Raw genomic sequence first — 25,125 nt, forward strand, 5'->3', positions numbered from 1 at the left:
CAGCTATCAGTCATTTTGCTGTGAATGTCAGTGACAGATCAAAAGAGCATCTGCTGATGAGAGTGGAAGGTCACTTCTAGAAACTGATTAGGAACAAGAAAATGTGGCCTTCACCATTTCCCAGTACAGATCTACCAGAAGGAGACTGCAGAGGGATAGAGCTAAGAAGAGAGGAAGTACAAAATCTTCTAAATTTGAGCAGTTCATCCCAGTCTTTTCTGCATGAAAAGTGGTTTTGATATCAGCAACAGAACAACTTAAAGACCTTTCTGCAACTGGAAAGTGGAATTAAAACCAAAGACAAAAATATAGAGGAATTTTAAATACCAGAGATGGAGGGTTTAAGGAGTGGATGGACTGTTTGCTTTTGCTTTTAAAATTAGTATTTGATTACACTTAAATTTTAAATAGGTAATTAGGGAATAACTGTACTTTAGGCTAAAACTGAACCACATCTAAAAAAGGAGCTAGCATAGAAGAATGTACACACACGTCAGATTATATACCCATTGCATCAGAATTCAAAAATGAAATTAAAATTAAGAGAAAAACAAAATATTAGATCATAAAATCAGAACATAAAACCACCAAAATGGTTGTACCAAAAAACAGTCTGGCTGGCTGTTTTCCATACAGAAGGATGACAGTATGAATATCCCACTATACGGGGGGGGGGAAAAAAACGGTCTAGAATACCCATAATAGAAATCACTAAATCAAAGCAAAGTGGAATTCTTTTAAAATTACCTCTTAATATTTAACGAACTTAAGCAAATTAGTGAACTATGAGTATCTAGCATTGTAGATTAAAGCAACTTTTGCTAAAGTATTGTAGTATGTGCAGTAACCTAAATGAATACCTAATCATAATATGACAATTTAGAAAAGGTGACAAATTTAATCCTCTCACTTTCCTAAAAGACATTTGTTCAGCTGTCTGGACAAAGATACTCATCTACTGTCTTTAAACACTGTGTCAATGTACTAGATATTTATTTCTGCATGACTGATATAGGGACTATTCAAAATATTAATACAGCCAAACTGATTAACAAACTAAGCCTATTTAAAAACATTATCTGAAATTTCTAAACCAAGTCTGGAATGAAAATTAAAGCCTAAACCAGTTAGTGCTAGGAAGGATAATGCATTCTAAATACACAAAAAGTAAATGCTATTTGATACTCTATCTGATTAAGGCATACTTGGCTCTGTTTCCATCTGTAGCGTGAAGGTTCTAATTAATGCATCCCAGAAGAATTGACTTTGTTCAAACTTATTCATTTTCCAAATTTCAACCATCAAATGACCATAAGTCGATACATCTGTTGTTACAGCTACAAGAAATAAGTTTTCACACCAATCCAAAATTCAACGTAATCCATGAGACAAAAAATTTTCAGTTTAGATAGCAACTGTGATTTCTTAGGTTGTTTTATTACTAGACTATAACTTGATAATTAAAATTGGAATGCAGCCTTTTGGTTTCTATAAACCTGAAAATGAAAAGCTATCAATTGTTCTAAATATATATGAAGACTTTTTAAATTATGTAACTTCCTAGGGTTTTTAAGGGCGAAACTAAGAAAAAAAGTTACAGCACACACATTTATAGAAATTGTATTCAGTAATACTACATTGTAGCCCACAGGGAATCTCATTTTAATTCAAGTCTTGTTGAATCATACTTTTTATGCTTATAGTTTGCTACACGCATGTCACCTGGCCATAAAACTTATAACTCTGTTGTCCCAAAGTGGTGGATCATTTACAAGATATATACAAAAGATACCAATTCTATACACCCTACTTCTCAAAAAAATAAATAAATAAATAAATTAAAAAAAAACCACACACACCCAACAACAACACACCCCACACCCTTTCTGAAAGCTAATACAAAACAAGCAATTCTAGGGAAAGGATCTACACTACAATGTTTACAAGCACATCTAACACCTAAATAAATTAAAGTAAGTGCTCAATTCAAATCTTATATATGTAAACAAAATGAAGTCTATTTTTGATAGCATTAATATCTACTTCTTGAACTATTCTTCTCTAGCATCTCTTACATACTTATCTTCTTCAAGCATTCAGTGTTAAGAACACACAAATAGGATCCAAAATGTTTGTTTCATTCTTAGGGTATTTTTTTTTTTAAACTATCACACTACTTGAAAATCTCAGTAGTAAAGTATAAATGATAATATAGTAAAGCAAGTGTTGTAATGAATTTGTAAATGGTTTCTCTGACTGGCACTGCTAAATAACCTGAGCTCCTTTTGCTGGGTAGCTGCCAGTGTAGCAGCAGAATATTGCAGATATACATTAACAATGTATTTAAGATCTTAGAGGAATCCATGAAAATGTTTAATGTATGTTTATTTATGGTGCATATTACACAGATTTTCCAGATAAGGGCCTCCTTCCTTCTCTTTCTACCAGTCTAAAAGTTTAGGATATTGTTCATTTGATTCACGATACCGTAAAACTCAAGCAGGAAGAAAACTGCACTCTGCTGGCTGACAAAATACACAAGTTTTATCCACAAAAGTACATAGAGCAAATGCATACAAGCCACTAGGATTTAAAAAAATACTTCCACTACCATATATTCACAACAGTTTATATCAGCATAGGAGGAAGGGAAGGTAGAAAGTTCCCTTGTGTGCTGAATGCCACTCTTACGGTAGTCAAATGATTCGGGGGTGTGCACCATGTTAACCCATACACATTTTCACTCCATTTTCTCTATAGTACCCAGTATAGTATTTAAGTGCTTTAAGAAGCTATTTGCAGGTATCTTTAAGGAATAATTCTATGGAATTACTTTGTTTAATGAAAAATAAACTCAAAGATAGACTTTTTCCGTTGTTAAGGTGTAAATGTATGCACTTTCTCTCAATATAGATTTGAACCTAGCCATAAATTCTGTTTTCCTTCCATATAGGTATATAGAGGAAGATGATTAAAAGACATAACTGACATCAGGTCTTTAAACAGGCTCAAATTTTGTTCATGTATCAATCCATGAAATTTTAATGATACATCAAATCCTGACCATGATGAGAGATTGTTTTGGATTGAAATAAACTTTACTTATGATAAACCTACAAGTTTTAGCATTGAAAGTATTCCATACACAAAGACAAAAGGCTCTATATTTTGACAAAGATATGTGCTCATTATCTCCTCCCATCCATTCTTCACAACATGCATTTATCTTACATGATAGGCATGCTGCCTGAACAGTAATCTGCTGAAAAACCCACCCTAATTTCACATAGGTATTCAATGGGTTACTTAGATTACTGTATGGACTGCAGTAACAGTGCATTTGTTCTTACATTGTCTGCATAAGTGAACTATTATCTATAGTAGAGAGGAAATAAAAATCCAACAAATTTCCAGTCTATCATGTCAGGTTTATCTACATAATTTATTAGATTGTGTTTAGTTACTGTATATATGTTTGGGGAAGTTTTAGATTATGTATTTTTCTGTAGTGGGTATTTTAGAAGTCTATGTACCAGCCTTTAGAAGTCACATAGTCAAAGGGATGCAATAACATGCAGATTTCAAATATGGGCATGAGGGTTTATTTATGGCACACTTTTGGATTTCATGACAGAGTACAATTCACATGACTTAGTACTATAAATTTGTCTCAAAACCCCGAAATATCTCTAATGTGGGTAGGGCAGGGGGCGGAAGGATGACACTGTCCTGAAAGGGTCTGTGCCATAAGTAGTGACATACATAGAACACATTCCTATGCAGCAATGAGATATAAAAGGGACACAAGAATTCCAAAATCCAATGAGTGGGATTGTCCCAGCCGTGCAGGAAGGGAGGTAAAATGCAACAGATGTGATTTAATTAGGTGGCAATTTTATTAATATACCTCACCTGGAAAATATTCTGCAATCTGTCGTATAGCACAGGCCATCATTATTTCCTTAATCATTCCTACCTATTTGGAAGGACTGTTGTCAGCCTTCAGCCCTCACCCCTCCCAACCTAGTCCTTGCCCATTGTTGTGACCATACAACCACACCTTCATACAAGGGTAGGGGAGGCAATAGGAAAAGGGAGTTGTCTCCTTACTGTACCAGACATTAAGAGAGCCAACTCCCTTTCCCAGCTTCATTAGGGGATGTCTTTCCCCAAAGTCCATTTCCAACATCAGTTTTATGAGGGAACTGGACTTCCTACCTGCACTGGACTCTTGCTACCTGATAGGCTGAGACAACTTGACCTAACCTCATTACCTACCCCAGTACACACAATGGCCAATGGCCCACCTGAGCCAGCCTCTTCCAGTTGCCCTTGGCTTTGGAAACTGCCCCTTTTGCTCTCCTTGCATACCCCAAAGGCAGTAGGGGAACTTAAAGGAGCCATAACTCCTTTTCATCCTGCCGAGTGGACAAAACCCCACTAGACTGAGATTGCAATGAGTGCAGACTCATTGCGGTCTTTGAGAAATAGCTTAAAGTGGTTGAAGTAAAATAGGTAGAAAGCTTGAGAAACGGTTGAAGTAAAACAGGTAGAAAGAAGGTATGCATACATGATGATGAAAAGGAGACTACTCACCAAAGAAGAAATGATTTAGATCAACTTTGTGTAATTTTTGACCTATAAAATTATTGAGATCAGTAAAAATACCGATTTTGGTTACACACACCTAAGTCTCTCTCTACAGAAGACAATTTCTATAAAAAAAATTCTAATACTTTATAGAAAGCACATGTGAAGTGTATACCTTTTATCTAACTTCTGAAACTTTTCCTATTTTCTCCCCACTGACATTATGCATATACAGAACCATAAACCTAAATCCTGACACTCTCATACTTCTCAGGTTTCCATAGAGATGCATTAAATGACCAAGGAAAAAACACCAATTTCGTTTAAATCAAAGGAGACATACTGTACATATTTTTTTCATTTACACTACGGGACAATGTATACACAAGATTAGGACAGTTGTTTGCCAATATTAAATATTTACTTAGCCTTTTAAAGAGTACATACAACTTTGTAACATCTGACCTTCCATATTACTAGATAAGATGGGGTAGTTTCTACTTCAACATTCAAAACTAATTTGTAGATGCACTTACATGACATCTACAACATCAAGCCAATAGTACATGGTGTACCAAAACTCAGACACTCATTTTATATAAAAACATTCCAACATAAATTGGAAATATATTGAGGAAAGTGTGGGAGAAAAATGAGTTCTTACTTTGAGGTTGGTTGCAACATGCTAGAGGCAGCTTTATTTTCTTTAACATTTGCCAGGGGAGAGTACTTACGGGCAGGGGTTCCCCTCCTGAGGCAGGTCTCCATTAGATAAACAATTAAGGCAAGCATTTATACCTTTTGTGACATACAGTAGTGATCAACAACTGCATTTTGTTTATATATATTCATTTTTTTCCCACTTCTACAAAAGTTATATGGGAACAGTGAACATTTGATTTAAACATCTCATGGTTATGATTACAACAATTATGTGAATTATGAATCATAATGACAGCTAACAAATACATTTAACATCTCAATTGTCTAATTTAAAAGGGCTCTAAATTAGAATGTCACTGATATTACAAAAACTTATGACATTAGTGAAAAGTCTGCAATAAGCCTAACAACAAAACACCTGCTAATACTATCATTAAAATGTAGCTGTAATTTTAAATTAGTGAAAATTTAATTAGAAAAGTAATCCAAAAATCATTTACCACGTTTTATAACTGTCTCTATCTATTAAATGATTGTGAAAAATTAATTATCTTTTCCTCTAGAGTAAATGGACACGGAAAATCTCTACTTCTAGATTATAGAAGGCTGCATCAAATGACAACTTAATTGGCAGGATCTCTCATAGGAGAGTCTCCACCACACTGTCCAATCTTCCCACTCTACATCTAAATCACATAGTAGCATTACAGTTTACTGTCCCATATGCAATGCAAAGCCTCCATCCCTTCTGAGGAATAGTGTAATGATGGTAGCTACTGGGACAAGAAAATTTGATAGGGAGAGAGGGAACATTGCTTACATATAAGCCAAATGAAAAAAGGGAGTGAAATACTTAATGAAACAGACAACATGCAATTAAATACACTCACTAGTCCAAGAGCACTTCACCATTATAACCCATATAAAATGTAGTTTCAAAAGCCAAGAATTTAAACTTTGATTGAGCAATCTAAAATTCAACTGTTGTACATTTTCTAATACAGTGCTATAATACTGTCCTAATTAATGACAGCACTCAAATAAAAACACTTCATAGATTTTAATGCAACAAATACTTTTTGTAAGAATTAATCAAAACAAAATGATGCACAGTTCATATTTCACTTAAATGGTAATTTCTTTGTGACTCACCTCATGCTGCCCAAGACATTCCCTGAAAGAGGAAGAAAAAGAAAAAAAAAAGTGAGATAATTGCAAATAGCTGTACTCCTTAAATCCATAAGGCATCTGAAGCAGTATCAATGTTTTGCTGTGGGGAAGAATCAGTTATTAAAAAGGGAGAGCCAAATTCAGAGCCAAATGCTTAAAAACTAAGAAATGCCAGAATTAAGGTTGCTTGTGCCACCTGAATTTGTCCCCCTTGGGTGTATGCACTATATAATCACATACTACTTTTTCCACTGTAACCCTGCCTCATTCAGCACAGAGGATGGAGCCGCTCTAGGTAAAAAAAAATCATATTTGTATAGAAAAGGAGGCTGTTGTCTGTAGGACCCTGCCTCATTTGTTGCAGACGCTCGAAAGTGAGTAATGAAAGAGGCAGAAGACTACAGGAAGACAAAGGAAGGTTTCATGGTAAAGGCAGTTAAATGCTGCCCTGGAGAAATGGATTCTCTCCTGGCCTCTGTCACATATCTGATTGGGCTCCGCCCGCTGGCTACCCACCACCAAACTGCTATGAAGGAAATCCCAGTCTCTGGATCCCTGTGTGTTTTAAGCTTCCTGGGTCTCAGAAGGTTACAGCACTGTTTCCTCCCTTCATCCCCGTGGCACATTTCCTGCGCACTAATTCTCAGTCTGCTACTCCTTACTGGAAATGGAGTCCCTCAGCCCACCTGCCTTAGGCCCCAGGACCATGCTGGACCCCCAAGATACACCAACAGCTTGAAAACATACTCTCCCAGAATCCCACCAAATGCACAAGCCTTCTGGGTTATAGTTTAACTCTTGCTGGAGGCATGTTGTAGTTGTGTGTATGTTAAATGCTTCACACTTTGCACAAAAACTTACACATTATTTGCTCATACTCAGATGAAAAATATATGGATCTTTAAAAATTAACTACATGCATCTCCCTTCACTCTAGCTCACCCTTCCCTTGGGAGTTCTTTGGGGACCACCTGCTTTGGTGGTCCTCCAGTCCCCTTGCCTTAGCCAGGGCCTGCACTGGCTTCCATCATCTTGCACTAGTAAAAATGGCTGAAGAGAACCCTGAAGAGAGCAGTTCCTGTATTTTTATAACCTTCCTGTCCGTCAGGTGATTCCCAGGATGAGACTCCCCAGGTGATCACAGACCCCCTGCCAGGTAACTTCCAGATTACATCTCCCATAATAAACCAATTCCTGATGGGGATACAGTGTATTGTTTAGGGCTATTCCTTTTCAATGGAAGTGCACTTCAGATGTAATGATCTTCTATTGGCAGTACTGTCCCACTACCTTGTTGGAATTTCAGTCCAACATGGAGGTAAACAGACAATAGAGAAGGACAAAGAGGATGTACATTCAAAATGAAGTCAAAAGATACATACAGAAAGTTCATAATTCCACCCAGAACTAGAATTTATCTGTACTATCTTTTAAGTCATCAGAGCCTCTGCAACAGAGTTCCTATGTGATGCTAGTCAAGTCATTTAAACCAGACTTTTCACAGGTGGTCACAAATTCCTCATTTTGTGGGCAACTGACACAAGACACTGGATTCTGATTTGCAGAAGGGCCTGGCATTCACAGCTGCAAGTGAAGTCAATGGGAGCTGTCCTTTGAGCATGAAGTGCTATATAATGTTATGTACTCTGAAAAATAAATTCCTACGTGTATCAAATGGAGCACCCAAATTAGTGGGTATTTTTGATCTCTCTGTACCTCAGTCCCCGATCTGTAAAATCTTCTTTTAACATAGCTTTGTGCATTTGTTTATACAGATTTTAAAATCAGGCACTTATTTTACTCTTCCTATACAGCCCTTAGTGCATCAAGCAGACCATTCCAGGATGCTACCCATTGGCCACCAAAAGAAATTCCCTGCCTTATATTATGTTTCCACCAAAAATATAAGTCAGACAGCCTGCCTCAGTACAAATCCTTGTAAAATTCTGAAGCCTTCAAAAAGTGATGCCTTCCAACACATTATATAGCAATGTAAAATTTGATACAATTTCAAAGCAAAAACTTTTTATACTTACGTTGGTATAGGAACCTGACACGGGGGGCAAGGTAATGCAGTTTGAATAAAAGCTGGCTCAGATGGCTGTTCCCAGGGACCAGCAGGTTGGTGCTGAGAGCAAAACAAATACATTACTGTGTTTATATTATTATATTACAGATGCTCCCCGGGTTACGCAAACCCGACTTACACAAACCCATACTTACGGAAAAAGTTCTGCAAGTTCCATAAGCGTTTGGGGTTTTTTTGGTGTAATTGTCGGGTATACTTCCCCGACTTATGCAAAATTCGACTTACACAAGGCGTTTCGGAACAGAATGCTTGCGTAAATCGGGAAGCCTCTGTATATAAAAAACTGTAGCGACAACTGGAGCCATCTGTTTAGCTATAAATATCTATAATGCCTGGTAAGATCTTAGTTCTAACAGGTCTATTTTCCCCCAACTGAAGAAATTCTATTACTAGAACTAAGACATGAATGCAGTACATGCCTGTATAATCAATTCATTTTCTGGCATGGCTAAGAATAGGAGACTGAAGGCCAAGTGGCTTTATTATACCACAAGTCATGATTTCATTCCCTTATGTTTAACTTGAGGACAAGGACAAGTCAAAAATTAGTTTAACATTTAGAATGATTTTACAACAGAGGAAAGGTAAGTAAAATTAACAATACATTCTCACCTGCTCAAAATACTCTACTCCAGGACTATAATTACTTTGAAGTTCTTACTATACTTTGCACATGAAGTTTAAGGTCTGAAAGCTTCAACGTACAGTTTCCTATTTTGAAATGTACAATTTCCTATTTTGCTTCCCAATATGATAGTTTAGCAAATACCTGCAAGCTAACCATCACTTTTCATACAGAGGCAAATAAAAATTAAGTTGACTGCTGATATTAAAAACAAACAAGATATTAAATAAAATTGTTAACAAAAACTTAAAACATGGGGGAAGAGGAAAGAAAAGGAAGACTCTAGATTTACCTGTGGAAATACATGAAGAATCAATTATCAATTATGGCCAGGATAAAAAGCAATTAGATTTTAAACAAGGCAACTAGAAGCAGAACTTTAATTTCTCAGTTAAGCATCACGCAGCATATCTATCCCTAATTATTTACTCCTAGTAGCTATACTTTCCGACATAAAATCAGGGACAGAAGTGTTCCTCATTCTTCTTGTTAAGCAGAGTGCTAATACTTAATACATTTCTGGCTATCGTCTTACCAAGCCAGTTTGCTTCACAAGAGCTTCATCATGGCAAGAAGCAGGACACAAGTGACCGCACTTTAACACTTTCTGGCAGGACTGACGACATGCAGGGCAAGGGCCAAAGTGACAATTGTGTTTCTCTTGGCTGGGGTGATGGCAGGTTGGTGGCCGACTGAAGTAGAAAACCAAGAACAAATACAATATGAAACGTAATTGCAGTCATTAGATATATGCATTAATACAACCATAAAAAAAAATTGGGAGCAAATTTAATAATTTTAAATAAAACCCAGTTTAGCAGTGCTTTGATATGCCTATATAAAGCTACACACACACACACACACACACACACACACACACACACACACACACGTGTATTTCGCTAACTCAAAATGACCTTAACATAAAATGTCTGATTTGCCCATACTAGAGCAAACCACTGGTCCATCAAATCCATTAGCCACTTCAGGGGAAAGGTAAAAAAAGAAAATGTACCTAGCCAGTTATTAAAAACAAAAAAACCCTATGTATTAGGGAAATGCCTTCCTTCACCTTACACCTTGAGCATGATTAAAAATTTACACTGAGCTTAATAATCATAAAATTATCCAGCAATAATATTTGACTCTGACCCCCGTGGCAGTGAATTCCACAGGCCAACAAAACACTGCAGGGAAATGCTTCTTCCCACATGTTCCAAGATACACTAACCATTGTGGAACATCCATAACAATACAGACAGTCCAGCACATACAATGTTTTCCAGCTCCACCTATTAGGAAGCAAGGAGGTAAAGAATCTAACAAGACCCCAGTTTGTCCACTCTGTTCTTATATGGCCTCAAACTCTGTGGAAACCAAGCACCTCACAAAACAAAACAAAAACAAACAAAACAAAAACAAACAAACAAACCCTCAATGATTCATGAGTTCACCTCACAATCATTGGGAAGAATGATCTCCAATTTACAAATGGGCAACAGACATGGAGGGTTTACAGGAAATGAGAGCCAGGAACTGAATGCAGATTTCAATTGTAACTCAAGTACTCTAATCACCAATCTTCCTCTACCTTCCACTCCAATGTAGATACGGTCTACTCCTCACATTTTTGCAAACCAGTCGTTTGCTTTCATGGTTTCCCCTATCTTCTTCTCAGGACAACCTGCACCCAAAAGAAGAGACTTCAACAGCACCACCACCTCCTCTGCTGCCTACCAACGTAAGCAGCCCTACTGAGATCAGGTTGGCTCAGCTTCCACCTTTGCTTTAAGTGGAAAGTCAAACGTGGCACTTCTCAAGGACTTCAGCCACCTCTTCTCAGGACAGCTGAATGAGGTATTAACTTGAAAGTGTTATGCTCTTCTTGGGCACTTGAGCACTAGTACTTTCTCTCCATCCCTGTAGGCCCTCATGAATCATCAAAAAATTAAGATTTTCTGGATAAGAGAGACATTCAATCAGTTGCCATAGGCAATCGGGGTAGGTCAGCTCAGTATTTTATTTTCATTACTCTCTAAAGCACAGGAATATGAGGTTTTGCAGTTGCTTCCTGAACTTGTGCAAATGAAAGGTTTGGATGGAAGGCAAGGAGACCTAAGGCTATCTGTCTCACAGGAAAGTTTCCATTACTCAGCTGACCTTCAGGATACCTATCTTCATGTCCCCATCCACCTGGGCCAATGGAATGTTCTCCACTTCGCTTCAGACAAACACTACCATTTTGTCTGTCACTCTTCAGTCTGTTCTATATACGTTTTTTTACACCATCCTCTTCCCTGTAGCATCTAAGCATTTTCCAGTAGTGCACTATATCACATGACTAACATCTGTCACATGTGGTTTGTTCTCAATCTTCAGTTTTTCATCCATCCCCATGGAGCTTCACAAGAACCTGGCAATTCTAGTGGCCAATTTTGATCAGGCTAGGATATACTTGTTTTCCCCTCTCAAAGGCATTCTGATCAGAGCCCTGTTGAAGTGGTCACGGGCCAAGGTTCTGTAGTACCATGCAACCCAGGGCTTCCTAATCATTCAGGACAATTCACATTTGCTTCTTTCAGGCTCTTCTGATCCTGGACAGTAGAGTGGCAAATGAACACATTTCTCCAGATAGGCTTTAGGGCTCTACTGAAAAGACTTAAGACATGGAATAATCTGGTCAAAGCCTCTCTTTGTCTTCTGAACCACTTTGTAGCCTGTGGTGAGCTACATCCTGGGTTTATTTTCAGCATCTACAATACTTCCCTCTGGCCAGATGGCATTCTGCCTCTTCCTCCAAGTAATCCCTCTTTTCCACCAGCAGTCTCTTCCTTCCTTTCCAGTTGTTCCAATTTACCCCATAACATGGTGGACCCTTCTTTTGCTACCTAGTTTCTGACCATGGATACCAGTCCCAGGATAGGACTTGCACCAGGGTTCCCCCACACTGCAGTGGACTTGGTTCCTTCACAGAGACTGATCATCAGCTGACTTGAGCCTCAGACCATCTTAGCCCTTCAGACACAAAAGGTATTGTACTTTCACAAGTACCTTCTGATGCAGTCTAGCAACTGGGCTGAGCAAGCAGGGACCAAGTGCATGCCTATTTTCAGAATCCCTCTCCTGGATCTGAGCAGAGTGTCACTTCTGGTCATTTTGGGCAGGCTATTTGCAGGGGAAAATTGGAAGGGCAGTTCAGCTGACACCAACTGACAATCAGTGAATGGTATTTCAATACCTTCAGCTCCAAGCAAATATACTGCATCCTGGAATTTCAGTGATTGACTGTTGTAGAATAAACTGATCTAGCTTCCTTGCTCTCTGTACACTCAGGCCCTCGTGTATCTATGTTAATCTTTAGCCCAAAGTACTAGGCGAAGAGCCAAGATTCTGCTCCCCCGCAACCTTACTCCTCCCCCTCTCCCGAGTGCTTAAGGTGGTGAAGCAGGACAAATAAGATATGATACTGTTAGTCTTTTGGTGAGACAGACACCCCTGGTTTCAGGAGTTGATGAGCCTGCTGGCAGACTGGGTCAACCTTCGAATCGCATCAAATTATCATTTTCCCACTCTGCCAAAATCTACTTTTCCCAGACAGATAGACTTCACTTCCCAGATAAACAGGTTTATTTTTTGTCAGGTTTCTTTTTAAACAGGAACATTATTTTTGTCTCATTCACAAGCATTCAGTGAGGTGTGGCAATTATTTTGAGAGCTGTCATAAATCCATCATCACCAGACAGCATCTTCCTTGCCTATGAGGAAGTAAAACATCAGTGCTACAAACTGGTCAAAGATCAGTCTGCTAGTCATAGTCACTCCCCAGACTAGGAGTTGAAGACCCCATTTCAAACGTGTTTAAGACAGCAGTACAGTCTTCTCTACAAGTGGTAAAGTGCAGTCAATCTGGATCTGTCCATATCTGAGAATTGTTTCTTCAGACACAGTTCTTCACAGGGTAATAAGTTAAAATCTCGTCCATACGGTACTGCTAGTAAGTTTTCTGTGTGTCTGTGACTGTCCCTACTGCTGGAGTGAAAGAAGAGGGATGTACAAAAGAAAGTTACTTATTGGCAATTTCTTGTGTCACTGTCTCTCCCATCCTACATCTCACTCTCCTCCCATTAGAAGAGATGCTCCTTTATATACTTAAATCTCTTTCCTTCAGTTCTTTAACTCGCCTGAAGAAAGACCCTTTCTAAGAAGGCAGGACTGGGACCTTATTTATAGTTTGACAGATTCTTTACCTCTTTGAGGTAGAGCCATGACACTATGTCCTTGACTGTTCCATAATGTTAGAAGAGGACTGAAAAAAATAACCGCAAGCAAATAAAAAATAATGTTAAAGGAAAATTAACTTCATAGTGAGACAGTCAATCTGAATCTTTCTAACAACTCAATAGAACCATTAAACCATTATTTAAATATATATGTACTTAATTATTAAAACTGATTTTTTCCTTAAACAAAGATAGTTGACTAAATTGTTTTTAGTCCTATGCCACACAAAAAATCAAGCTATTAAGCTTTAAAACGAGCACATTAAAATCAATAAAATAAGTTTTCTATGGATTTCAGTGTGCGTTTTCCCCATCCCATACACTGAAATCAGTGGCCTTTGGGTATTTTTATATACAGATGTTTTAAAATGCCAGCTCTTTTGGCAAATGAAAAGATTTCCATAGTGCAAGGTTTAAGCCACTAAAACCATATTTCAATTGTAAAAATGAAAACAAGGCCTTTACTCCTCAACATCAACTACTTTGACCAGTTAAGAAGGAGAACTGTTGAGCTCCAAAGAGATGCAGTCCTCTGAGGACAGAAGAATAAGAGTCAGCCAACTAAAAGGGTAATCTGAGTTCAAGGGACACTGATGCAATCACCTGGTGTAGTTGAGTATACAACCAACCTTGGGAAGACAATGGTCTTACATACCCCAAATCTGACATAATGCATCCTTCACAGAAATAGTAGCATGCAAGTATTTAGATGAATTCAAATTCTTGAAGTCATCCAAAGAACTAGGAACCAATGTGCGTTTATAAGTCTTCTGTACCAACCTGCACAGCTTTTTGCATTTTGGAGGCTTGGTGCTACGTTCTCTGCCACAGGGTACTTTGAGAACAGTTTTACCGCAATTGCATAACACATCTACTGTCTCCGGACATGGGTAGCAACTACCTAAAACAAATACATGAACAGAGTGATAGTCAAAAATATCCCATTGCTTCTAGAAACAGTAATCATCACAATTCTGAATTTGGGAACCTTTTTGTACTAATCTGTCTGCTCTGAATTGTCTGAAGAAAAAAACTAATGTTACACTTGCATCTCGATTCAAAGTTTCAAGAACCAATTTGAAGGGACAATTTCAGACTTTGAAACAAATATTAAGTTTGATTGTTCTATAGTGATATAACTACCATCCAAATAAGAAAAGTTCAATTTGTAGATTTAAAATGCAAGGCAGTATTATCAATGCTAGACAAGTCACTTACATAATGCTATTTATATTTCACAGACTCTTATGAATGTGAAGACAGATTATAGCCTTTCATCAATTTCTAAAAGGTCAACATAAAGAAAATCAGATTTCTGACATTTATAAGATGCCATTTTGCAGCTTTTATCATGCTTGACAAAAATGCAAATTTGTAGCTTAACTGCACAGAGACTGATAAAATGCACCTATCTAATAAGTCTTTCTTCTTTTTAAATTATTCATATTAGGAAACACTAACATATTTCAAAATTAAAAAGGTATAGATCAGAGAAGGTTAAAATAACTTTTTTTTTTAGACTCTTCCATTCATTTTATTTATCAAATAACAAATGTAAAGTTTTACTGCGTGTGCCACTGCTGACATCAACTGCATTAGAAAGCAGACTCAGAGATAGAAAGGTTCAGGTTTCCACTCCATATCTGTAACTCTATTTTCTTGTTAAGTTTATGAAAAAATGTATAGTTTAAAACCATTAATGGGGATATAACTTTGTGGATAATCCTGGCTGTCTCAATGGTATCTGAGATGCAATATTTCTAGAATCAGTAGGCCTCTCACTGATAGCACAAATTGCCCAAAAAGGATATGCAAGTGTCCAGTTTTTAATAAGGGGTGTGTGCGCGTGCATTTTTTACTTATACTTATATATATATATATATATATATATATATATATATATATATATATATATATAAATAAAAATGCAATTATGTTAATGAAATAGACACCAATGTACTGTACTACCAGAGTAACATGTATTTTTATAAAAAATTAAAAGCTCTATGGCAAGACTACACCTCGGACTCTGGATAATGTGTGTACAACTTATTTAAATATTTGCATCAATGGGGACAACTACTGGCATTCCTAGAAAAAGGGAAGGGGCAGATATGAGATTTGACACATTTGGGACTTTCCACATTTTGCATTCCTATATTTAATACATACTTCAGAGGGTCATTCATATTTTCTGCCTACTTCTGTCACTTTTCAGCTGACAAATGCACCTTTACGTGAAGAACAGGCGATAGCCATTGTGCATGCAAAAGATTCTGGAACTGCCCTATCAGCTATGCAGCAGCAGAAACAGAGACACCCAAGTTAGCGATGAAAGGGACCAGTGCCATTTCCTTTGGGAAGGACATTTTTGCTAACTGTCAACAAAAGAGGTCAGCTAATGCACAAAAAGTACTTTGCCAAGGTTTGCAGCATTTTCTCATCTGTCTTGCACTCATTAAAACGGTGGTATTCCTGAGGTCAGTGCTCCTCCCTCTCTCAGTGCACAGAGCATCAAGAGTGTTAACTCTGCAGTTACTCTTGGATTCAGCACTACAATGTTTTTATAACTTAAAAGTGAAAATAAAGTTTACATGGGTTAGAGGAGGAAGAACAACATATATTAGGGGACAGTGTAAAAATGAAGGAAGGAAAGAAAACACTCATGAGGAATCACTCCTTGCTTAACACTACCTCTCTTGTTGGTGCTAGAAAACTGACCTGTTTAATAATTTGTTCCAGATCTTTCCAGGTCTCACAGGTCTATAATTTTCCAGGTCCTCTTTGTTCCCCTTTTTAAAGCTCGGTAGTATATTTGCCCTTCTCTAATTCTCTAGGAACTCACCTGTTCTCCCTGAGATCTCAAAGATAATTGTTAATGGTTCCATTATTGCCTCAGCTAGTTCCTTAAGTACTGTAGAATCAATTTTATCAGGCTCTGCCAATTTAAATACATCCACCTTAACTGAATATTTAACCTATTATTCCCCCCTATTTTGACTTGCTTTCCTTTCCCTTTGTTAATACATATTGTGTTAATTACCTAGTCACACTCTTAATTAACCTTTTTTTAAGTGAAAACTGAAGCAAAATGAACATTCTGATATTCTTTTACTCTGCAGTTATAAAGGTAATGATACTATGAAATAGCTTGCACTTGAATCATATATTTTTGCATTAAAACTTGAAGGCCTGATTTTAGATCAAGTTATTTTCAACTGAAAATGCTCTAAACCATTTTATTATCCTTCTCTGCATCCTGAACCAACAATTTTCTAATTACATGAATGTTATCTTGTTACCTTCAAACAAAAATGCATAGTTATGAGGCAAGAAATAAACAAAAGGCTGCTTAAAGTCTCCACACATTCCAAACCCTAAATGAATGACCTCCTGGTTCTTTATTCCCAACTCTCTTTGTTTATATTTCTATTTAACACTTCGAATAAGCCCGTGTTAAAAAACAATACACTATTAAAGCTGGAAACAAGATGCAACACTCCAAAAGGTCTCAAAATATACTTCGTATCAAAACAAAGCTTTCAATTTGTGACACAGAATAAGCTACAACAGCAACAGAGAAACCTACACAAATGATGCTAAAAGGAACAAGGTCCCACATAATGAAGCTATAAAATTAAAGTCTGGACAGCAAAGTGAGACCATGAACCTGAGTGTCTGCAAAATAAATTTATCATCTTTCAGCAAACATTATGGTCCCATCGCAGCCATTAATGCACCTCTTAATGTGCAAAGGAATGAATTAATTTAAGAAGTAATCTCACAACATTCCCTAATTCATACATTAAAGTAAACAACCAGTGTTTTAGCCATACAGAGAACAATAAAACTTTTATGACATTCCTGTAAAAATGTAAGGAGTTCAAAGGCTTTCTGTAATAAAGTAGACCGTTGTGGAAATATGTGTGTGTGTGTGTGTGTGTGTGTGTGTGTGTGTGTGTGTGTGTGTGTGTGTGTGTGTGTACACATTATATATATTTATTTTATTAACATCATTTAGAAGTTTGTGTATAAAATTTAGTGTATGAACATATATTAGTAAATCTAGATATGCCGTTTTAGCAATTACTAAGTTATAGTAAAGACATTAACATGTGACACTAGTGTGTTTATGGTGACTACGATACTATTTTCATAAATCAGAAATGGCATATGAATTTTATACTTATTTCACAGCACCTATAAATGATCAGATCTCGAAGTTTCGCTTCTGTCTCATGTGTTTTTCCCTGGGCATCCACATACTATGCGATGACAGCAGTAGAAAGTATAAAACGATAAAAACAACAAGGAGTCCAGTGGCACCTTAAAAAGACTAACAGATTTATTTGGGCATAAGCTTTCGTGGGTAAAAAACCACTTCTTCAGATGCGTGGAGGGAAAATTACAGATGTAGCCATTATATAATAACACATAATCCTAACTTCAGTACAAGGCAAACTGGTTGAAACCTATAGTAAAGAACAATTATCAGATACATAGATGAACACAATATGTGGAAGAGCAGTCAACGTGGCTTTTGTAAAGGAAAATCATTCCTCAACAATCTTTTAGAATTCTTTAAGGGGCGGTCAACAAGCATGTGGACAAGGGTGATCCAATGCATATAGCGTACTTAGATTTTCAAAAAGCCTTCGACAAATCCCTCTCCAAAGGATTCTAAGCAAAGTAAGCAATCATGGGATAAAAGGGAAGGTTCTCTCATGGATCAGTAAATGGTTAAAAAGACAGGGAACAAAGGGCAGGAATAAACGGTCAGTTTTTACAGTGGAGAGAGGTAAATAGTGGAAAGTATCAGGGGATAGCCGTGTTAGTCTGTATGCACAAAACCAACAAGGAGTCCGGTGGCACCTTAAAGACTAACAGATTTACCCACGAAAGCTTATGCCCAAATAAATCTGTTAGTCTTTAAGGTGCCACCGGACTTCTTGTTGGTTTTGTAAATAGTGGACTCCCTCAAGGATCTGTACTGGGACCAATGCTGTTCAACTTAGTCAAATGATCTGGAAAAAAGGGGTAAACAGTAAGGTGGCAAAGTTTTCTGACTATACAAAATTATTCAAAATAATTAAATCTGAAGCTAACTGCGAAGAGTTACAAAGGGATCGCACTACACTGAGTGACTGGGCAACTAATTGGCAGATGAAATTCAGTGCTGAAAAATGCAAAGTAATTCACATTGGAAAACTAAACTCAATTACACATACAAAATGATGGGATCCAAATTAGGTGTTACCACAAAAAAAACCCAAACAAAAACAAACAACAATGTTGGCGTAATCATGGCTAGTTCTCTGAAAATATCTGCTCAATGTGCAGTAGCAGTCAAAAAAGCTAATAGAATTTTAGGAACTATTAGGAAAGGGACAGATAAGAACAGAAATTATAATGCCACTATATAAATACATGGTATGTCCACACCTTGAATGTGCATCTCTGATCTCCCCTTCTCAAAAAAGATACATTAGAATTGGAAACAGTACAGAGAAGGACAACAAAAATGGTTAGAGGGACCGAACAGCTTCCATATTAAGCGAGATTAAAAAGACTGACTTTTCATCTTGAAAAAGAAAAGACTAAGAGCGGATATGAAAGAGATCTATAAAATCATGACTGGTATGGAGACAGTGAATAAGGAAGTGTTATTTACCCCTTCACATAATAAAAGAACCAAAGAAATTAATAGGCAAAAGGTTTAAAACAAACAAAAGGAAGTACTTCTTTACACAACATACAGTCAACCTGTGGATCTTGTTGCCAGGGGATGTTGTGAAGGCCAAAAGGGTAACTGCATTCAAAAAAGAATTAGATAAGTTCATGTAGGATAGGTCCATCAATGGCTATTAGCCAGGATGGTCAGGGACAATTCCATGCTCTGGGTGTCTGAGGGCAGGTCTACACTACAACTTTACACTGACGATGCTCTAGTGTGTCTGGTGACGACGCCCTAAGCTGACAGGAGAGAGATCTCCCATCGGCTAAATAACTCCACCTCCAAGAGAGACAGTAGCAATGTTGGAGGGAGAAATTCTACCGGCATAGTGCTGTCTACACGCAGAGTTAAAGTCAGTATCACTCAGGGTTGTAGATTTTGTCTACCCCTGAGCGATGTAGTTATACTGGAGTAAATACGTAGTGTAGACCAAGCCTAAGCCTTTGACTGCCAGAAGCTGGGAGTGGACAACAGGGGATGTACCACTTGATAAATAACCCTGTTCTGTTCATTTAAAGTATCTGGCACCAGTCATTGCTGGAAGGCAAGATGCTGGGCTGGATGGACCATTGGTCTGACCCAGTATGGCCAGTCTCATGTTTCTTTATAACTGGGATCTGGAGCTGGTGGAGGGCACTTTTCTTAGGTTCCTTTGTCATGTGTCTAGTAACTAGTTTTTATTTTTTCTAACCAGTAAAATACCAAAACACTCATCTTCTATCAAAATTAAAAAACACCCTGAGCCCTCTAGCATAGGGTTTCTCAACCCAGGGGTCAGGAACAAAAATGGGATCGCCCAGAATGTTTCAAAGGGTCACGTGGCAGCTCCTGTACCATGGGGATGGCGGGGCTTGCCTCCTGCTCCTGGCATTGCAATCTCTGGGAATCCAAGTGCCACTCACATTTAGCCCAGCTGTCATGACGACGGGAGTCCAGATAGGCCAAATTTGAGTGAGTAGCACTGCAACCTTATGAGCCAGATCACAACTCCACTCACAAATTTGGTCCAGTCAGGAGGACAGGGCCAAACCTAGAAAACACTGCAATCCCGCAGGTTGCAATGCCTGGAGCAGAGCCAAGCCCAGCCAGCCCCGCAGCACAGGAGCCGTAGGAGCTGCCACTGTGGGGTGAGTGCCAGGCAGGACTCAACCCCCGTTGGGGCGCAGGATCTGACTAAAACAACCCCCAGGCCTCCACCCCCAGACTATGTACTGGTTCGCAACAAGCCATAAACATTTACAAATGGGTCATGAGCCCCAAAAGGTTCATGAGCCACTGCATATTCTGTTTTAGAAACCACCAAACATGACCACATGAACAATATGTAGATGTAACTAGGCCTCACACACTGCATATTCAATAAACACAGTTACTTTGAAAGAAAAATTAACCTACAAAAGACCAAAACAGTTATTACGATAGGTATTCCCCTTCAGTGGAACTCTATCAAACAAAAGTTACCAGGTAAGAAACCCTGAGACTTGTCTGTCATTGTGCAAAATGAGAGAATCCAAATACCAGTTCCTTACTTGTCCCTACCCAAAGAGGCAGACAGACATCCAGGAAAGGGAGACAATTCTTCCAGGCAGTATGGTTGAAAAAAATCCCATTCTAGTGCCAACAGAAACAGTATTCCAACAAAAAGGCATCAATACAACTGGTATTTTTCAGCGTAGTCTTACCTCTGTGGCAAACCGAAGGACACTTGTGATTTCTACATCCTAAAGTCCGTCCACAGAGTTGATCACAAGGTGGACAGTTTCCAGAACAACACTATAAAATAAAAAGAAACATTCCACAGAACTGGCTATTTTAAAATTTCCAACGTATGTCATATTCTTTCAATGCCATTCATATGAGAGACAGTAGAAGTACAGAAACTGAGTGCTTGTAATAAAAAATACACTAGAAAGTCATTTGAAAGTGTCATTTCAATACATTAGCAAGATATAGACCTTCTAATAAAAAAGCCCACACCTATTCAGATGAATATCTAGAATACTTTTGCACATGGCTGACTTGTGAAGTCATTTTAGACTCAACTACTGTACAGTTTGCATGATTATGATTGTCATTAGCCTGGGTCTGGCCCAGCACTCTCCAAGTTCTGTTTTTCACCATCTCTGTGCCTGCAGCATAGGAATAACTGCTTACATGCTTCTGGGATGTGGTCCATTCATTGTGCTTATTCTCAAGTGTGTAATACTATCCATTTTGCCCAGTACACATGTATCAAGCAGAACAAATGAATGGACTCCAGGGCAAGAGACAGCAATCCCTCCCCCTTGCACCTGGGAAAGAGAACTAAAGAAAGAAGGGATAGGGGATTAGCAAAAGGAGCTTGGGCTTTTTTTTTGTTCAACTGAAAGATGGCAACTCTGTTCTCTTCACTATACCATAATTCGTAAAATGCTTTAAGAATGTGCCAGTCAAAACTAAAAACCCAACAGTTTTCTTTACTTCAGTACTACAAATTCAAAGTTTTAAAAAGTAAATCAATGAAATTTTTTTTTACATTTTGCCTGACGGATCTCTTTTTAATTTGGGCTCAAATACCCAAATGTGTAATTCGTATACATTACCAATGTGCCATGTTCTCCCACCCACATCAGCTTAAAAAAATGTCAATACTAAAATACCTCTTCTATTTCTGAAATATTTACTTGTAAGATTTAGAGGATAACTAGTTAAAAGCTAGGGAAAGGGCCCAAAGGAACTGGAACTCCCTGCTAACTACAACATTTACTCTGTTCTTCGTCTCTAGAAAAATAAGAGAACTTTAGGTCACCTAGTCTAACCCACTGCAAATTCAAGATCGCTCCTTACAATACATTTACTTGTGCTTTGTCTAGTCTAGTTTTTAAAACTGAACTGCAGAGCTGAAAAATGTCTGTACCTTCGTCATTTATTTATGATGCATATAGATAATCTTAAAGTTTTTCTTTTACTTTGAGGGATGAAGGGTTGTTTGTCTTTTACATTAGAAGTAAAGACGCAGCAGCTCATCTCTCTTTTGTTGGGAGAATGAAGGAAGGGGAAGGCTGCAGCTCACATGACAACTTTTTGTGACATCATTATTCAGGTCCTTCAACAAAAAGAGGAATTAGCCCCTGATATTTCCAATGTTAGAAAAAAGTTTTGAAGTGTCTGAGGCAGCCTTTGTATAGCATAAAGTAGCAGTGCAGACAGTAATTTTGCTCAGCAGACCATCTTTAAAATAAGTGTGATGGAAATAAAAAACAAACAAACCCCAGTTTGTAGACTCTTCGAGTCAGAAACTCCACCTTCCTATGTTTGTCTAACACCTCACATATCCTGGATACTACAATTGGACCACAGCTCTAAGGAGCCGAGAAGGCCTGGTCTACACTAGGAGGTTATGTCGAATTTAGCAGCGTTAATTCAAATTAACCTTGTACCCATCCACATGACGAAGCTATTTATTTCGACAGAGGTCTCTTTAAATCGATTTCTGTACTCCTCCCCGACGAGAGGAGTAGCGCTAAATTCGACATGGCCATGTCGAATTAGTGTTAGTGTGGACGGAATTTGACGCTAATAGCTCCAGGAGCTATCCCACAGTGCACCACTCTGTTGACGCTCTGGACAGCAGTCCGAGCTCGGATGCTCTGACCAGCCACACAGGAAAAGCCCTGGGAAAATTTGAATTCCCTTTCCTGTCTGGCCAGTTTGAATCTCATTTCCTCTTTGGACATCGTGGCGAGCTCAGCAGCACTGGCAACGATGAAGAGCTCTCCAGCAGAGGTGACCATGCAATCGCTGAATAGAAAGAGGGCCCCAGCATGGACTGATCGGGAAGTCTTGGATCTGATCGCTGTGTGGGGCGATGAGTTTGTGCTTTCGGAGCTGCGAACGAAAAGATGGAATGCGAAGATCTACAAGAAGATCTCAAAAGCCATGACGGAGAGAGGATACAGCCAGGATGCAACGCAGTGCCGCGTGAAAATCAAGGAGCTGAGACAAGGGTACCAGAAGATCAAAGAGTCAAACGGATGCTCCGGATCCCAGCCCCAGACATGCCATTTCTACGAGGCACTGTATTCCATTCTAGGTGTGGCCGCCACCACTACACCACCACTGTCCGTGGACTCTAACGATGGAGTATTGTCGACAGCCACTTCCTCGGAGCTGTTCGCAGACGGGGAAGATGAGGAAGGAGAGGAGGACGACGAGGCAGTCGACAGCACTTTCAACGCTGATTTCCCCGACAGCCAGGACCTCTTCATCACCCTCACAGAGATCCCCTACCAACCCTCCCAAGGCGGTAACCCGGACCGTGAATCGGGGAAACATCAGTAGGTAAGTGTTGTAAACATTTATTTTGAATAGAATAGGCATGGTATGTTAACAACGGGTTTTTAATTATTAGTTTGCCCTAGGCGCTTAACTTTTTAGTCCTTGCCAGTACAGCTACTGGAAAAGTCTGTTAACATGTCTGGGGATAGAGTAGAAATCTCCCAGGGACATCTCCACGAAGCTCTCCTGGAGGTAATGTGAAAGCCTTTGCATCAGGTTCCTGGGGAGAGCGGCCTTACTGCCTCCTCCATGGTAGGAAACTTTTCCGCGCCAGGCTAGCAGCAGGTACTCCGGGGTCATTGCCTGGCAAAGCATGGCGGCATACGGCCCTGGTGTTTGCTGGCATTCACGCAGCATGCGGTCTTTCTCTGCCTCCGTAATCCTCATCAGAGTAATATCACTCATGGTGACCTGCTTTGAATTAGGGGAATTTTAGTATGGGGACTGATTGCCTATTCCTTTAAATAACTGTAACTGGCGGCACACGGTGGGGGTGGGGAGGCGAACTGTTCCTGCTGAGCGGTTCGCTGGCAGCATGCAGGGATCTTTCCCGGGGACAGGAGCAGAGTTCATGCCGGCCGGATCGCCGGCAGCATGCAGGGATCTTTCCCGGGGACAGCCACCACGGGGGTGGGACAGGGGCAGAGTTCATGCTGGCCGGATCACCGGCACCAGGAACTGGTCAACACTAGGAGCATTGCTTGGAACGTGAAAGGAGGGCACTGCTGTAAATTAAGCTTTAAGCAGCCAAAAGTCTACGGCTTACCATGGCCGCCAGCTAGCAGAATTCCGGTGTCCGGCCCCGCTTGTGTGATCTGTACAGCAAGACCCCAGGCACTCAAGGTGAAGACAGAAAATTCGACCTTGTACTGAGTGCACACGTGATAGGTACTGTGCATGGTCTTGTTCACAGAGAAAGACTATATTCATTGTTTGCAAAATTTTATCTTTTTGAGGAATTCACTCCCTTTTTCCCATCCCACAGCTGCAAGTGTCTCCCGAGCTATCCCGGCATTCCCCTCCCAGAGGCTGGCGCAAATCAGGCGGCGAAAGAAGAGGACACGGGACGAGATGTTCTCAGAATTTATGGTCTGTTCCCGAGCCGAGGTGGCACAGCAGACCAAGTGGAGGGAGAACATGTCGCAATACCAACACTCACACAGCGAAAGGGAGGACAGGTGGCGGCAGGAAAACCAGCAGGCGACTCAAATGCTGCTTGGACTAATGAGGGAGCAAACGGACACGCTCCGGCGCCTTGTAGACGTTCTGCAGGACTGGAGGCAGGAGGACAGAGCCCCTCTGCATTCTATCTCTAATCACCCTCCTCCGCCACAAACTGCCGTCCCCCCTCTCACCTAAAGTCCCAAGAAGGAGGGGCGGCAGGGGCCCTGAAAAAAGTCACTCCACCCCTGCAGACTGCTCAAGTAACAGAAGGCTCTCATTCCCAAAGATTTGATATGTCCTTTCCTTCCCTGCAAATGCACCTCACCCAAGCCCCCATCCCAGTTTCATCCCCTAACTGTGTAGTTGCCAATAAAAAATAAGTTTCTGTTAACTATTGTTTCTGTCATGTTCTTTTAGAGGACAGTGTGTTTGAAGGGGGAAAAGGGGTTGGTAATAGGAGAGCACAGTCACCTTTACCAGGGTACAGATACGG

General features: G+C 39.3%; 1 protein-coding gene across 2 annotated transcripts in view; it reads right to left on the reverse strand.

The window, feature by feature from the left end:
• NFXL1 (nuclear transcription factor, X-box binding like 1) overlaps positions 1-25,125 on the reverse strand; it is a 103,210-nt gene that overhangs the window by 35,359 nt on the left and 42,726 nt on the right. For both annotated transcript variants that reach the window (XM_054029077.1, XM_054029076.1), the window contains exons 11-15: positions 20,834-20,924; positions 14,198-14,318; positions 9,673-9,829; positions 8,460-8,551; positions 6,406-6,427 (exon numbers count right to left, since the gene is read on the reverse strand). In XM_054029077.1, the coding sequence (XP_053885052.1) occupies positions 6,406-6,427; positions 8,460-8,551; positions 9,673-9,829; positions 14,198-14,318; positions 20,834-20,924 (483 nt within the window). The remainder of the gene's footprint in view (positions 1-6,405; positions 6,428-8,459; positions 8,552-9,672; positions 9,830-14,197; positions 14,319-20,833; positions 20,925-25,125) is intronic.

Source organism: Malaclemys terrapin, chromosome 5 (assembly GCF_027887155.1).
Source record: "Malaclemys terrapin pileata isolate rMalTer1 chromosome 5, rMalTer1.hap1, whole genome shotgun sequence".
NCBI lineage: Eukaryota > Metazoa > Chordata > Testudines > Emydidae > Malaclemys > Malaclemys terrapin.